The 17,304-nt window shown below is 43.3% G+C and overlaps 1 protein-coding gene across 1 annotated transcript; it reads right to left on the minus strand.

Moving 5' to 3' along the window:
* Positions 1 to 3,003: 3,003 nt before the first annotated feature.
* LOC310874579 (galanin receptor 2a) lies at positions 3,004 to 13,180 on the minus strand (the record flags this gene model as incomplete). The annotated part of the gene is made up of 2 exons (XM_083787437.1): positions 3,004 to 4,486; positions 12,993 to 13,180. 2 exons carry the CDS (start codon positions 13,178 to 13,180, stop codon positions 3,004 to 3,006), a joined length of 1,671 nt encoding a protein of 556 aa, XP_083643563.1.
* Between the last annotated feature and the right edge of the window lie 4,124 nt (positions 13,181 to 17,304).

Genomic DNA, 17,304 nt, shown 5'->3' on the forward strand with positions numbered 1-17,304 from the left:
AGCCAATGAATCACCATTCTTGAAGAAGCTGGCATTTGTGTGAGCAGATGGACACCAGACGTTTTCAGTTTTCAATGTGCTTCTTAATTAGTGAAGCTCCATATGTGCTTGGCCGACAACCCGGTATCTGTACAAAATCTGTTGTCAATCACACACTATCATTGTAATATATACAACTATAAAAAACGTTTTATAAAACCTTATTTACTGGCCTTTGGCTTGATTCAGAAAATTGTTCTACAACTCACACTACCTACAGTGGATTATGCTGATGTAGTCTATCAGACAGCAACTAAAACTAAACTTCCTCCTCTCAATAAAATGTATAACCGTATATTATAGTTTTGTAATATATTGTATTTAGTTTTGTTCGTGTATGAAAATATAATCTTGCCATCTCCCACAGTAAGATGACAGCAGCACTGGTTACAGTTGACTCTTAAATGTATTCATTTTAACTATCCACAGTATCTGAAATAGTATGGAACCTTTCACCTCTGAACATCAACTGAGACAAGATTTGTTCCAAATCTAAAGCAGTTGGAAAAACATCCTTTACGTTTAAACTCCCTCTGACTGGAACGATGTACATGCTCATATTCGGTCAATAGCATCTTTTTATTTGTTTAAAACTGCTGTCCTCTCACCTTGAGATTAGCTGTTTTGACATAACAGATCTATTAACGAATGATCCATTTATATCATTATATGTGCTCTGTGTATTGCCATTGTTGCAGTTGTAATTGTTGTTTTTTTGTTTTCTTTTTTTTGTTTGAACTTGTTTGAACCAAGAAGTTGGTGGTGCTTCACTGTTTTCCTGTCCCAAATTTCTTTCAGCTCAGTATTTTTAATTTACATTACTAGAGGTGTGCCCATTAGGCACTGGCTTACTTGGACTGATGCAAGTTGGAAATGCATGCCCCACTCAGTTATTATGCCTGTGTCTTTTTATGCCTATATGGAGTTATTTGTCAGGCATGCCCAAATATAGGGTCTATGCGGATGTCAGAACATCACTGATGTCAGAACAGGCCAGATGATCCATATAGAAATCTAGGGGTGATCAGGTGTGATCAATTGGCTAATTTGGGCCCTGTCCAGAGCCTAGGCAGAGGCTTTTGTGCTGATTCTGGACAACGGTGTAACCCACCGACTTAAGGCTGCATGGACACTGCACTGGGGCGAACGGTTATTGAGTTACATGGATTACAGACGTACATACACTTGTATACATGCATGGCCCCACCCCCCAATGGGCACGTGATCAGGTGTGATCATAGAGTAATAAAAGGATAGAGGCCGAACCAGAGCGACAGCCCCCCCCCCCCGCTATTCATTTAAATGGAAGTTGCTCAGTGGCGTTTTGAAGCACCAGGAAGAACTGTCTACTTCCGCATGCGGAAGTGTTTCCTCAGGCAAAACGCAGGGGTCCGCCTGCATTCTCACCTCTGACCAATAGGGCTGAGTGCTTCAACACTGGAGAGCCTCCCTGGGGGCTTGGGTGCGATCAATTGGCTAACAAAGGGCAAGGATGCGCGTCATTGTGATGTCAGAACGTCACAATGATGTGATTTTGGGGGGTGATCAATTGGCTAAGGCGATTAATTAGGGCGAGAGAGAGACGAGTGTGTGTGTCAATTTAACAAAGGTGCAGACGATCAGAAATCAGCAGAGAGTGATCGACGTTTGCGCTACTTGAAGTGGTCTCGGTCCCAGACTTTTTTTTTCTTCTCCCTGGAAATAAAAACGTCTGGGTTTCCGAGGCTAGACACCCGAGGACCGACAGACTCTACACCGGGCACCGCACTCCCTGTGGTGGCTCAGGCTGGATGCTAACCGCAAGGTTGCCAGTTCGAACCCGGGCTCCCCCAGAGTTGGTGTCGAAGTGTCCTTGAGCAAGACACTGAACCCCTAATTTCTCCAGATGTGCTAGTTGGTGCCTTGCATGTTTTCTTCCGGCATCAATGAATGTGTGTGAATGAGTGAATGTAATGGACAATCTATATGTAAAGCGCCTTGGATATGGCGCTATATGCACCATTTACCATTAGATACAGTGGATGGATGGATGGATTCAATTCAATTTTATTAAAGTGTCAAATCACAACAAGTTGTCTCAAGACACTTTACAAACCAACAAAGGTCCACCCAGAGCAAGCAATATTGCGACAGTTGGAAGTCTCATTTGGAAATGTTTTCATTTGAATGCACTGAGTTACCGTGCAGGCTTTATACTGTAGATGTTCATATAATATACTGTAAGGCAGAAACTTAGGGTTAAAGGTGCGCTGTGCGTCACAGTGAGTGCTGTATAGGTACACCTATACACCTATGGATTAAGGATTAATTGCTTAATTCATTTCGACTCTGTCATGTTACAATCCAAACCAATTAGAGACAGTACTTAATTATAGGCCCTGCAGTGGGTAATGAGACAATAAACCCATAGAACGTATTTGTTATTTATAGTGTGTTCATCCATTAATCCATATTGTGTCAGCCTCATAGTCTATATGTGGATAATGGGCCAATCAGTCGCTGTCTTGGCGTTTCCCACCCATTTTTAATTAATCACTTGTATGAAGGAACCTCACAGAAGTCATAATGGTAAGAGATGCAGTCATGATGCAGAATATTTTATAATTAACTAATTTGTCATACATTTAGGCTACAATCTTAATGACCATTATGGCCGTTTTTACACAAACACTTTTACAAATTAACATTTATTGTACAAAGGTAGGCTTGTGAACTGTGAAGTACATTTTCAACAAATGATGTTGCAAAGTATGAAACAATTAGGCTAAGTTAACGCGACATAAGCACATGCTAACGGTATAGCTTTAATTATTACATTTCTGATTTTGTCGACGGTAAAAAAAACACATAACTTACATTCAGGAGAATAGTAAACATGTTTTTCCTCTTGCCTACTTGCCATGTCACCTAAAACAACTATCATTATTCTGGCAACTGGCACTCATGGCTGAGTGTAGGTACATTTCAGTCAAACACAGTTTCACACACAGTCACGGCTGATAAGCTTTTACTTTTAATCAGCCTGCTTCCTACATTGACATAAACGTTGGACGTGCTTGTATTGTCGTTCTCGACGTCGACGTTCTCCGATTGCGCACGGCGGCGAGACATCCTTTTACGCACGGAGCTCTTCACGGACGAGCTGCGGGACAAACTGAAGACGGAGGACAGTTTCCCGCGGTAGCTTTTCCGGAACCTTTTGGCAGACCTGCAGAGGTTCCCCACAAAACAGTAGCACAGTGGGTTAAGCGCGGAGTTGGTGAGACCCAGCCATTGCGCAAAAGGTCTCCCGTGGAGAAGCCACTCGTATCGGGCATGACCCGAGTCCGTTTCATCCCCTGTCTCTGTGTCTAGCGAGTCTGGCATATTAAAGTCTATCCCGATGTCCACAGCATAAAGCGGTAACCAGGACAGCGTAAAAAGCACCACCAGTGCCAGCACCATTATGGCGATCCTTTTGCGTATCCTCACTCGAGAGACAACCTGTGCAATTGCACTCCTGCTCGACTCGCCCAGTTTGTCGCCCGTCCCCCACAGCTTCCATCCGGTCAGGAAACAAATAACCAGATTGAACAGCACGGGGAAGCAGTACAGCGAGCAGAAGAGCAAGATGTTATACCCCTGGCGCAGTTTGACTTCGCTCCAGCTCTCCACGCACACGGTCACCATGTGCGCGCCGTCGCTGGGCTCGGGCAGCAGCGAGAAAGTCCGCGTGGTGTTCATGAACAGGAGCGGCAGGCAGAGACCCGACGACACGGCCCACACCAGGCAGATCATGCACAGTATCCGCCGCCCGGTGAAGAAGGAGCGCGCGTGGAGAGGGTTGTGCACGCTGTAGTAGCGGTTCAGGCTGATCACGGCCAGGCTCAGCACGCTGGCGGACACCGAGACCGCTTGGACGAACGGAACGGCGCGGCACAGAACGTCGCCGAACACCCAGGCGCTGTAGACCTGGTGGCCCAGGTTGACGGGCATGCACACGCACACCACCATCATGTCGCACACGGCCAGGTTGACCAGCAGCCGGCGGGTCGCCGACGCCCCGGACAAACGGTTCCTCTTTCGGGTGAGAACCACGAGTGCCATGATGTTCCCTCCGAGCCCCGTGATGAAAGACAGGGTGTACATGACGACCAGCACGATGGTGCCCGGCTCGTGTCCCGAAAACAAGACGTTAAAGAAACTCCAGTTGCGGTGGTTTTCGTGGTGAGGTTCCCAAAGTGAGTGGTTCGAAAGCAAATGTCCAAATGCAAATGGTGGATACAGATGTGTGAGATTCATCTCTTCATGCTCTTGCTGCCTGTCACATTGCTTGTGCTCTGAGAAGTGTCCATTGAGAGGCTGCAGGTGTCGACGCCACGCAGAGCAATGCGCTCTGGAGTGTGAGCACTGAGCAGTGACGGGGAAGATCTCCGCTACATCTATGGGGCTGGCAGCCGCTGGCTGCCTGTCCGAGATAGATTAAGTTTTCCAATCCAAGCCTAGAGGCTATTCTATTGTAAAACAGAGGGGATTTTTTTTGTTGTTGTCCAAGTCCCACTCCCCACTGTTTGATGTTTTGTACGCAAATCAGTTGGTACGCAAATCAGTTGTCCAATCATCGTTATAGTGACGACTGACGAGTGATGAGCTGAGTAGAGCACAATTCATACCAACTTCCAAGACCGTCATTTTTTCCCTCTCACTTCTGCATGAAGGTCCAAAGCAGATACACTTCGCATTTTACTATACCAAAAGTAACGTAGACTAGAATTCTTATTTTTTTATGATAAGTACTTTATTTGGATTTTTTTTACAAATAAACAGAAAAAACAAACATAAGCAACAATAACAACAACAACAGCAGAATACATGCATGGACACATTGGACAGTAGACTAGATTAGAATTATAATCACAGGCCATGATTGTATTGCTTATAATTGTGTAGCCTATTTAATGACTGGAGTTTGATGTTTCCCTATCAGGAACTGTTCACAGGACATTGTACAATAGAAGACATTTATATTTACTATATTGATATATGTTGCTTGCTGTTATAAAGTAAAGGCGGCAGTTGACAAACTTGACACACACCACAATGGCCTATACCTCTGCCAAGCCCTCTGTTGACTGTTGTCTCACATACAATTTAAATTACTATCTCCTAGCAATGTCTAAATGGCTATAAATTAAAGCAAGTGAGTCATTTAATGGCAGTCTTTTAGATGAATAAAACATTACCCATTAAATATTTTGTCATATAATGGCACAGTCTTTAAGATGAATTAAACATCACCCATTAGCTAGATAGTGAGAGATTGTGTAATGATAATGAATTCTTAATGTTATTCACTCAAAAGTCATCCCCTTTTTATTCTATTCTTGTCAAGAAGATAATGATAATCAATTTTACAATTTAGGCATTTAGCAGACGCTCTTAATCCAGAGCGATTTACATTAAGCAAGAACAAAAAGCATGGGAATACATCACATAAAAGCATTTATCATGAAACATGCATAAGCTAAGAAAGTAACAGTGGAATATCTATATAATGAAACTATACAAACTATACATACATACTATGCTATACATATGTACTATGGCGTGCTATGACTATATACAATGCAATTATAGTGCTGTCTACATACAGTGCCTTCGGAAAGTATTCACACCCCTTCACTTTGACCACATTTTGTTTTGTTACAGCCTCATTTCAAAATGGATTAAATTAGTTTTTTTCCTCATCAATCTACACACAATACCCCATAATGATGAAGTGAAAAAAGTTTTCTCAAATATTTTGTTAATTTATAAAAAATAAGAAACTGGAAAAACACATGTACATAAGTATTCACACTCTTGACTTAGTACTAAGTTGAGGCACCTTTGGAAGCAATTACAGCCTTAATACTTTTTGGGAATGGTCCTACAAGCTTGGCACACTTGAATTTGAGGTATTCTCACACTTTTCCTCTGCAGATCCTCTCAAGCTCTGTCAGGTTAGACGGGGAGCGTCGCTACACAGCTATTTTCAGGTCCTTCCAGAAATGCTCAATGGGGTTCAAGTCTGGGCTCTGGCTGGGCCACTCAAGGACTTTCACAGAGTTGTCCTAAAACTAGAGCTGGGACTCGATTAAAAAAATTAATCTAATTAATCAGAGGCTTTGCGATTAATTAATCTAGATTAATCGCATTTTATCGCATGTCATTATTTGACCCGAGAACAGTGAGAAAGCAATTTTTTCAAATGGATTTTGGTATACTAGTGAATCAATGAATAGTGAATACATAAGTTTAAGCAATAAAACATTGTTTTTGTAGTAATAGGGGTAATAATTCTTTATTGAATAATTGCACACAACTGTGCTGTAATCCACGCTACCATCGGATAGCCTTTTAAATCCTATTTCCAATCCACGGGGACAAGCAAAGTGATCTCAGCGGCTTCCCCCAGTCTGGTGAACTGTCTGCAGTTTCTGGTGGTGTTATTGTCTGAAGAGGACACGGACACTTGGTGCGCAGGTCCGTCTGAAAATTGTCCAGTGACAACGTTCTGCGGTGAAAAAAATAGTGCGATTAAAATGCGTAATTTTTTTTAGTGCATACATTTTTCTGTAGTTAATTAATCGTAATTAATCGCAATTAGTCCCGGCCCTACCTAAAACCAATCCTTCGTTATCTTAGCTGTGTGCTTGGGGTCGTTGTCCTGTTGGAAAGTGAATCGTTGACCAAGTCGGAGGTCCTGAGCGCTCTGGAGCAGGTTTTCATCCAGAATGTCTGTACACTGCTCCATTTATCTTTCCCTTCATCCTGAGAAGTCTCCCAGTTCCTGCCGTTGAAAAACATCCCCACAGCATGATGCTGCCACCACCATGCTTCACCGTAGGGATGGTATTTGCCAGGTGATGAGCGGTGCCTGGTTTCCTCCAGACCGAAGCCTCTCCTCAATAAAAGGCACATGACAGCCGGGCGTCACAGCGCACTTGGAGTTTGCCAAAAGGCACCTAAACGACTCTCAGACCATTATTAACAAGATTCTCTTGTCTGATGAAACCAAAATAGAGCTTTTTGGCCTGAATGCCAAGCGTTACGTCTGGAGGAAACCAGGCACCGCTCATCACCTGGCAAATACCATCCTTACGGTGAAGCATGGTGGTGGCAGCATCATGCTGTGGGGAGAACAAGTCTCCCAGGAACTGGGATAGAGGGAAAGATGAATGGAGCAGTGTACAGAATCATCCTGGATGAAAACCTGCTCCAGAGCGCTCAGGACCTCCGACTTGGTCAACGATTCACCTTCCAACAGGACAACGACCCCAAGCACACAGCTAAGATAATGAAGGATTGGTTTTAGGACAACTCTGTGAAAGTCCTTGAGTGGCCCAGCCAGAGCCCAGACTTGAACCCCATTGAGCATCTCTGGAAGGACCTGAAAATAGCTGTGTAGCGACGCTCCCCGTCTAACCTGGCAGAGCTTGAGAGGATCTGCAGAGAAAAAGGGGGAAAATACCCCAAATTCAAGTGTGCCAAGCTTGTAGGATCATTCCCAAAAAGTATTAAGGCTGTAATTGCTTCCAAAGGTGCCTCAACTTAGTACTAAGTCAAGAGTGTGAATACTTATGTACATGTGTTTTTCCAGTTTCTTATTTTTTATAAATTAACAAAATATTTGAGAAAACTTTTTTCATTATTATGGGGTATTGTGTGTAGATTGATGAGGAAAAAAACGAATTTAATCCATTTTGAAATGAGGCTGTAACAAAACAAAATGTGGTAAAAGTGAAGGGGTGTGAATACTTTCCGAAGGCACTGTACTGTAACATGCTATAAGTCTAAGTCTACGGAAATGCTATCTAAGGGGGTAGGGTAAGTGCTATGGGTCATGATGGAGTCTGAAAAGGTGGGTTTTCAGACTACGGCGGAAGATTGGGAGTGATGCTGCAGTTGTGACTGCAATGGGAAGTGCATTCCACAGTTTTGGAGCCAGAAGGGAGAAGAGTTTGGGACGTGTGGAGCGTTGTCCCGGCGTTTTTAGTGAGGGTACTTCCAGCTTCCCTGCGTTGGCTGATCTGAGTGTGCGGGAGGGTTTGTAATGTTCAATCATACTTGCAAGATATGGGGGAGCCATACCTTTGGTTGCTTTGAATGCCAGCATCAGAGTTTTATATTCTGTGCGGGCAGCGACCGGGAGCCAGTGGAGGGAGCGGAGCAGGGGGGAGACATGTGAGAATTTTGTCTGGTTGAAGACCAAGCGAGCTGCGGCATTTTGGATCAGCTGGAGAGGCTTAAGTGCACATGCTGGTAGGCCAGTAAGGAGGGAGTTACAATAGTCGAGTTTTGACAAGACTGTTGTCTGGATTAGGAGCTGGGCTGATTCCTGGGTGAGGAACGGTCTAATTCGTCGTATGTTATAGAGCAGGGATATTCAATTGGCGGCCCGCGGGCCACATGCGGCCCGCGGAGCGCCCCCTTGTGGCCCCTGGAAGAATTTTGAAAAAAAAAAAAAAAAAAAAAAACATTTTTTTTTTTGAGAATAATAAGAGGGATAATAAAAGTTACAGGTATGGTGTGTGCGATATTAATTGTTTGATTACCATAATGACGGTAATCATTAAAGGACCACTTTTCAACCTATCTTCATATAATAGGTCCTCACTAATAATCATGATAAAATGACACTTTTTTTCTACTCGGTCTGTGTCACATAGGAGGGCTGTGGGCAGTTCAGAAACCCACCCAACAGTGACATCAATGGAGAATCCAAGCTAATAGAAACTGCAGGCTTTCTAGTCCTGAAAAGTTGCAATGCGAAAATGGAAGCCATCATTCTCACAATAATAAACCCTGTTAGGGTCCATTTGGTTCCATTTGTACACAGTTACAGTTACAGACCCATAAGGGTCCATTTGGTTCCAAACCATCATTTCCCTGGGGACCCCCTGGAACTGCCTCCAGGACCCTGGGGGTCCCCGGACCCCGAACCCCACTTTGGGAATCACTGCTCTATGTAATCTGATCTTTATAGTCTGATATTCTCACGTAAATAAATCTTGTTTAAAAAACAATCTGCCTAACGATGATGTCACTGGTGGTCGTGGACGGGTTTCTGAACTGCCCACAGCAGAGTGAGTGAGTGAGTGTGTGTGTGTGTGTGTGTGCGTGTGTGTGTGTGTGTGTGTGTGTGTGTGTGTGTGTGTGTGTGTGTGTGTGTGTGTGTGTGTGTGTGTGTGTGTGTGTGTGTGTGTGTGTGTGTGTGTGTGTGTGTGTGTGTGTGTGTCCGTCCAGTCGTTAATGTCAAAGCAATGCTGTTTATGCACTGTCAAATAGGTCTAGGCCTACATCTATTCTAAGGTGGCATATACCTGTATAGACATATTATCCTGCTCATTACTGTGCGGAAATATACATAAATCTTCGTGTTTGAGCACAAAAAGCATTTTGAGAACCCACAAATTTCCGCGCTTCGCGCGCACACTGTGCGGCCCCCCACACACAATAATTCTACAGTTGTGGCCCCCGGCCTAATCTAATTGAATACCCCTGTTATAGAGTGTGAACCTACAGGATCGAGTGACAGCTGTGATGTGAGTTTTGAACGAGAGCTGACTGTCCAGGACAACACCAAGATTCCTGGCTGTTGGGACAGACGTTACCAGGGCGTTGTCTACGGAAATAGTTAGCTCCCGCATAGGGCAGGACTTAGCTGGGAAGAAGAGAAGCTCAGTCTTGTCTGGGTTCAGCTTGAGGTGGTTGGAGGACATCCACTGTGAGGTGTCAGCCAGGCATGCAGTGATGCACTCTTCCACCTGAGTGGCAGAGGGGGGGAAGGATAGAAACAGTTGTGTGTCATCGGCGTAGCAGTGATAGTATATATTGTGAGCAGAGATGATAGTGCCAAGGGATTTAGTGTACATATAATACATATAATCCTCCCACTTCATAATAATTGGCTACATTACAGTATAAAACATGTGCCTTTGTCATACAGTTGCATAGCCCTGGCTTAGACTGACACAAACAAAATAAATTCCATTTCCCTAGGAAATGTTTTCGTGAATGCCATATAGGCAGACAATAGGCAGACATTTATCCCGTCTTTTTGTGAAGCAAACCATGAAACTAGACCATTGTCCATTGGTAGGTCAGTAGCCTATCCGTGACTAGCTGTTCACCCATTGTGTGTGTGTGTGTGTGTGTGTGTGTGTGTGTGTGTGTGTGTGTGTGTGTGTGTGTGAGTGTGCGTGTGTTACTGAACAAACACGCTAAAGCAATGATTATCATCAGAATATAGAGGTATTTGGCTGGGACGGCTGGCGTTCCAGTCCAGGCACCTAGGCTACAATGTCACGGGTTCGACGACCTTTGCTGCGTGTCACTCCCCCATCTCTCTCCCCATTTCCTGTCAGGCTACTGTCCTGTCAATAAAAGCTCAAAACCCTACCTTTAGAATGGCTTTTGATCCATCTTTTTAGTAGACAGAAAATGCATTTACAGGTTAGGGTACACGTTTTATCCAATCAGTAGAGAACTCATATACAGGAAGTTAAATTTGAAGCAAAAGAAAGGAGCAGAGACAACATTGAAGCTGATAAGGTACTCTTTTCTGATTGGTTGAAATGCGCAAACCACCTGAAAATGTATTTTCTGTAAAGAGAAATTGTAACAATCTGGAGAGACCCAGCCCTGTTATTGAACAAACACACTATAGCAATGATTATGATCAGAATATAGAGCTTCAACTTTTTAACAAAAAACTTGTTTTGACCATAACGTATCACTTAACCCTGTGTTCCCCCCCCCCCCCCCCCCCACACACACACACATGGTGATATATTAAATCCCTTCAACACCTACAGTACCCTTTGCAAGGTAACGTATATATATATATTTTTTTCTTCAAAATGTCCATTAGACAATTCAATCTCTGCTGCCGTGCAGTGTGAGGGAACAGGTGAGAGGTGCAGGCTAACATCCTCACCTTTCTCCCTGTTGTCGGCGATGAATGTACTGTAAGCTGCCTACCACACTGATGTCACCCTTGTACTCGCACTTAAAAGAAGTGCTACAAAGTCTGGTGTCACTGCACAGAATGAACTGATTTATGTTTTAATAGGGACTGGCTCGGCAAACTGTAACTTAGAATATCTCTATTTTAAGTATTTTTATTCATGTTTTCATCATATGGGGGAGAAATGGTGTGCCAACTTCACAGAGGTCTCTTTTTTATATTCATCATCATGAATATAAATACATTATGATTTATTTATTATGCACCCACAATTGTATCATGCAGATTAGTCATCTTATGCATTTTATGCTCTTCTCGCTCTATCCTTTGTAACTGCAATGACCAAGCAAGGTTTTCACCCACGTTACTTGTAGTTGTAATGTGATGTGACAATGATTGATTTTTCAGCGGGAAGCATAGATGTGGACCAATCTCTGCGAAGTCTGCTCTGAAATCAATGTGGTTATGTTGATGTTTATGCATTTCAGAAGTGGAGACTAAAGCTGAAATTCTAAACAAGCTTTCTTTGAATTGTTTGCTAACACTGAAGTAAATAGGACCTGACACAGTCCATCTCCTTCTGTCTGTCTTCACTCACATTTCATCCACCTCAGTTCCATCTCTACACACCTGTTCCCACTGACATCAGCCCATCAGCCCTGTTCCCACTCTCTTCATCTAACCTGTAGTTCCCTTTCCTACACCTACACAGCTGTTCCCACTCCATCCCTGTAGTTCAGTTTCCTACACCTACACAGCTGTTCCCACTCCATCCCTGTAGTTCCCTTTCCTACACAGCTGTTCCCACTCCATCCCTGTAGTTCAGTTTCCTACACCTACACAGCTGTTCCCACTCCATCCCTGTAGTTCCCTTTCCTACACAGCTGTTCCCACTCCATGCCTGTAGTTCCGTTTCCTACACAGCTGTTCCCACTCCATCCCTGTAGTTCCCTTTCATACACAGCTGTCCCCACTCTCTTCATCTACCCTGTAGTCCGACTCACTATGCTGTAAGGAAATATGGAACCTTCCCCTGGGCCCTGACCATAACAATTGTATTTATTTTCAAGCAAGAGCAATGGCAGCAAGTGCGCCAAAAGCAGAGGAAGCCGAGGAGAACGCTGGCAGAGAGAGGCCTGGGTTGGGCCAAGATAGACAGACAGAGTGCCCCCAGTCAGACAGGCACTGTTGGAACTGGGTGTGCCAGAGAAGCAGGTGCTAATCCATGCTATACGTATACTGTATATATTTTGAAATGCCAGTTTCAAAAGTTTAACTGCAGACTGCACTCCCAATTTTCTACCGTAATCTGAATACTCAACTCACTCCCTAGCACTCCTCTGTCCTTGTAAATTCTTGCCACGTTGTTTTGATATGCATATGTATCCTGATCAATACTACAGACGAAAAACAAGTCCAAATTTTATTCTGACCCCTCCACAGAAAAGTCCTGTCTGATTGCATTAAACAATGTCAAACTCACCAACATTGCAGCTGTACGAAAAGCTTGAATTATCCTCTTTCTATCTGCAAAGTTTTTGTTTCATGAAAATCCACCATAGAAACGTTATGAGCTACTTTCTTTTCAAGAAATGCCCTGTGTCAGAGTTTGGAAGTGCTTGTTTTCTATAACACAACATTTTGCTGCCTGGCCCCTGCATTATGTGACATTTAGAAACGGGTGGTACGCAGGACGGTTCAGTGATTTCCAACGAGCGCCTCCAAACTCCAACACTCCATGCTGCTCAATGTTTTGCCACTCAGTCTAGATGAGGGGGGCGTTTCCTGATGGGATAATCATGCATGTGCATACTCTCTATTGTGACACAATTCATCTCCTTCTGTCTGTCTTCACTCTCACATTTCCTCCACCTCAGTTCCATCTCTACACACCTGTTCCCACTGACATCAGCCCTGTTCCCACTCTCTTCATCTAACCTGTAGTTACCTTTCCTACACCTACACAGCTGTTCCCACTCCATCCCTGTAGTTCCCTTTCCCATACACAGCTGTTCCCACTCCATCCCTGTAGTTCCATCTCCTACACAGCTGTTCCCACTCCATCCCCGTAGTTCCTTTTCCTACACAGCTGTTCCCTTTCCATCCCTGTAGTTCCCTGTTCCCTTTCCTACACAGCTGTTCCCACTCCATCCCTGTAGTTCCATTTCCTACACAGCTGTTCCCACTCCATCCCCGTAGTTCCCTTTCCTACACAGCTGTTCCCACTCCATGCCTGTAGTTCTGTTTCCTACACAGCTGTTCCCACTCCATCCCTGTAGTTCCCTTTCCTACACAGCTGTCCCCACTCTCTTCATCGACCCTGTAATCCGACTCACTATGCTGTAAGCCATATCCCCTCCCCTCTACTCTGTTAAATTAACTTATTGTGGGGATACTTTTTGTCGCTGTCCACACAGACAATGAATGTATGGGAGTCTGGAACCTTCCCCTGGGCCCTGACCATAACAATTGTATTTACTTTCAAGCAAGAGCAATGGGAGCAAGTGCGCCAAAAGCAGAGGAAGCCGAGGAGAACGCTGGCAGAGAGAGGCCTGGGTTGGACCAAGATAGACAGACAAGAGTGCCCCCAGTCAGACAGGCACTGTTGGAACTGGGTGTGTCAGAAGCAGGTAGGTGCTAATCCATGCTATACTATATATTTTGAAATGCCAGTTTCAAAAGTTTAACTGCAGACTGCACTCCCAATTTTCTACGGTAATCTGAATACTCAACTCACTCCCTAGCACTCCTCTGTCCTTGTAAATTCTTGCCACCTTGTTTTGATATGTTTAAGTCCAAATCCTATTCTGACCCCTCCACATATTGAAAATCCGCATATATCTAAATGACGGAGCGGTTGCGCAGCAAAGACCCACCCGGCAGCACTGTTTAATGCAATTTATTTTCAAAACTTGACATGAGACATTCTGCATAAAGAGTACTTATTACTTTTGGTACTTTAAGTACATTTTGAATTCCAGACTAACTTTTTTTTAACTTTTTCCACCATGCATAATAATTGTGTGTATTGCCTCAAGGTCACACAGACCTGGATGCACAAAGGTATGTTTGCTATTGTCTTGTAGACTACTAGACTAGACATTGCAGTTTGTGTACAATATTTGTATTTAAAGTCTTAATTTGCATGAATGTACACAATCTTTACAGTCCATATCGTGGAACTACCTCAAGGACCACTGGGGGTCCCCGGACCTCACTTTGAGAACCACTGCTGTAAAGAACTATCAAAAATGGTTCTTTGACAAAAAAGGGAACATGAATAATCATTCTAAATAAAAACATTCAGTAAATAGGATAACAATACATTTTAACAGCGATACGATATGCATCGTGATACATTGTTGACAATTTTGCAAAGAAATTAAATCTGTGTGAAACGCATGCACGCCACACACAATAAACTTTTGTCAGATGTGGGGCTCTATTGCTCTATTTTACAGACAGCTTTGAACTTTCAAACATCAATTGAGAACAATAACTATAGGCTACCATTTTAAACGGACACAGACACAGCTAGAGAAGTCGAACTTTACCGGCTTTTGCAATGCGGCCTCATTCCTATGAAATCAAGTGGGCACTTGATGTTTGGTTGTAACTAAGATGCCGTTTGAGGTTTCATGTATTCATTACATACCACACTGTCTTTCAGCTCTTCCTCTGCCCCCACTGCCCACTCCAGTTGAAGTTCTTGTGTCATATTAACTGGTGGGTTTGTGCCTTTATTTTGATTTTTTACAAATAGACAGAAAAAACAAACACAAGCAACAATATATATAATAATATAAAACAAGGATAGACAAGATTAAAAATAAAATAAAAAATAAATGTAAATTTAAAATTAGTTTACACGACCAAACACTGCCTGACCATGGATCACATCAAGGGCCTGCAACATGACTGAGGAACATGTTCCACTTCGAATCATATTATCTAACTGAGTGATTATTCATCTTAAAAGATGGGTTTGTGCCATTTAAACAGTACAATTTGTGCTCTGTGCGACTTCACTGGCGCTCCTGGAGCAACTAGTTGTGCTGAGTTCAAGTTCAGCTCAATCCAATGTTCTTTATGTCGTGGAGAGAGGAACGCTGTTTCCTCTGGAGACACGAGGGGAATAATAAAGCACCGTGCTACAAGCTCAGGTGTTTGATGGTGGACACGAAACACTTGGACAGAATTTTAATTCAGACTTGGGCACTGCTAAACTCCATTTGACTTTGAGGTAGAGGCTTTCTTTGGGCATGTTCATGAAGTGACGGAAATGTAATTTATGGGGGCTATTCGTATAACGTGCTCTCTTTGGTGAATGGGCTGCTTGTGAGTCACAGTGAGACGGAAGCTCTGGAATCTGGATGTCATGTCCTTGGGGTCCTCCGAGGCTCGATTAATTTCAACTGTCATGTTGCTATCCAAACCAATTAGAGCTATTATGTGTTAATTATCTATACTGAGGTCTGAGGCCCTATGGCATACAAATTATTCACTCTCACAGTTACTGTACATTGACACTATACGGATTTCTCTACGTCGTCCTCAGACGAGCCCTCCATCGTCGTCTCCAGTCATCTCGGTTCTCCATACATCTGGCCAGCTCCTTTGTGCTTTCCGCACCAGTATCTTTCTTTAGTACGTCCACGTAGGTAGGTGTACACAGTACAAGCTTTTTGGCCCTGTTCATCCCAGCAGTACTGTTAATCATGATGTCAGCCACTCTGTCTTGCTATTTCTCAATCCATTAAAAAGCTAATCCATCACTGCTAATAGCCCAGCTGAATGAACAGACCATTGGCAGGACCATACAAACGCAAAGGCGAACGCTGCTCTTGAGAGATTGGCTGTCAAAACACATACGTAGGGGTGAAGACTTTGAACCCACCCTCCATATAAAAAATAAATCACATCAGATAACCTGAACAGTTTATTGAAGATCAAATGTAATGGAGATGTAGAGTAGGCCTACTTTTACAGATTTGGTGTAGAGGGGGGAAAAAGGAGAGGTCCTCCAGTCAACGAAGTATATAGCCTCGGGAACTCTGGGTTACTTTAGTAACCTCAGTTTATTAATCGAATGGAGCGATGAGGATGGCGCCCCCCATCGGCGATCCTCTGAGCGGAATGAGATTAAATAAACGCCAGGCGCTTTGGTTTTAAAAGAAGAAAAAAAAAGCCTGGGGGAAGAGCCCAAGAAATTTGGTCAAAGAGTGGGAGTGAACCATGTATTTTCCTAACCAATCAGAGTGCAGAGGTGCATCAATTCAAATTTGGTGATGTGTATCAACCAACCAGCCAGCATAACGGTTGGTTGAGTCCCAATTTACGATGGTCTTTGTGGTGAGGTTCCCAAAGTTAGTAAGTCACATGAACACACTCACAGTTAGCCATTTCTTTTGGCAGAGTCTTGTTACTCTAGCTTGTACATATCAGTTGACTGCTGAATACCAGCGCACATTGCGCACAATACGCACACTATTCTTTTTTCTCCTTCTGTGTGAGGTCTTGCACCTCAAGCAGATGTATTTAAACGCTCATCCTCTTTTTACCAAAAGTAGACAGTAGGATTCTAATTGTAGGCTGTAATATATATTCATATTTGGTTTTAATGATTTATTTAATGTCTGGACTTTTATGCTTTCCTCTAAGGATCTGTTATTCATTTACAAAGGACATTGTATATTATAGGTCCATTAAGCAGTAACGTTTTTTTACATGAGAAATGTCCAGCTCAATTAGATCTACCCACCAAAATCATTATTATACCTTTGCTGAAAATAGTTAAAAAAAAGACGGGACAGGCAGACACACACACACACACACACACACACACATAGCTGTTAGTTGGAGAGGTTAGGCACCACTCAAGATTTACCAGAGGGGCCTTGGGAATTGAGGCGGTGACAACCGTGACATTACATAAGATAATCACACTTGGAATGGGAAAAAGAGGGGGGAAATGGAATTGGTAGGGTTTTCTATATTTAACTTTGTAATGCTACTGACATTTGTGCAGTGTGCACAATGACAACACTCTTGTAAACAAAGTATTGAATTGTGGGTTTGAGCTGACAGGCCCTTTTTAATGTCAATTCATCACATTTTCTATATATATGTATATATAACTTTGTAAGGCTACTGACATTTGTGGCACACAACACTCTTGAAAACAAAGTATTGCTTTGTGGGTTTGTGCCGACAAGCCCTTGTTAATGTCAATCAAGTCACCTTAAGTGGCATATGGCAGATGCCAATTTTGTTTT

This window comes from Protomyctophum parallelum (assembly GCF_964188405.1).
Source record: "Protomyctophum parallelum genome assembly, chromosome: 17".
Classification (NCBI taxonomy): domain Eukaryota; kingdom Metazoa; phylum Chordata; class Actinopteri; order Myctophiformes; family Myctophidae; genus Protomyctophum; species Protomyctophum parallelum.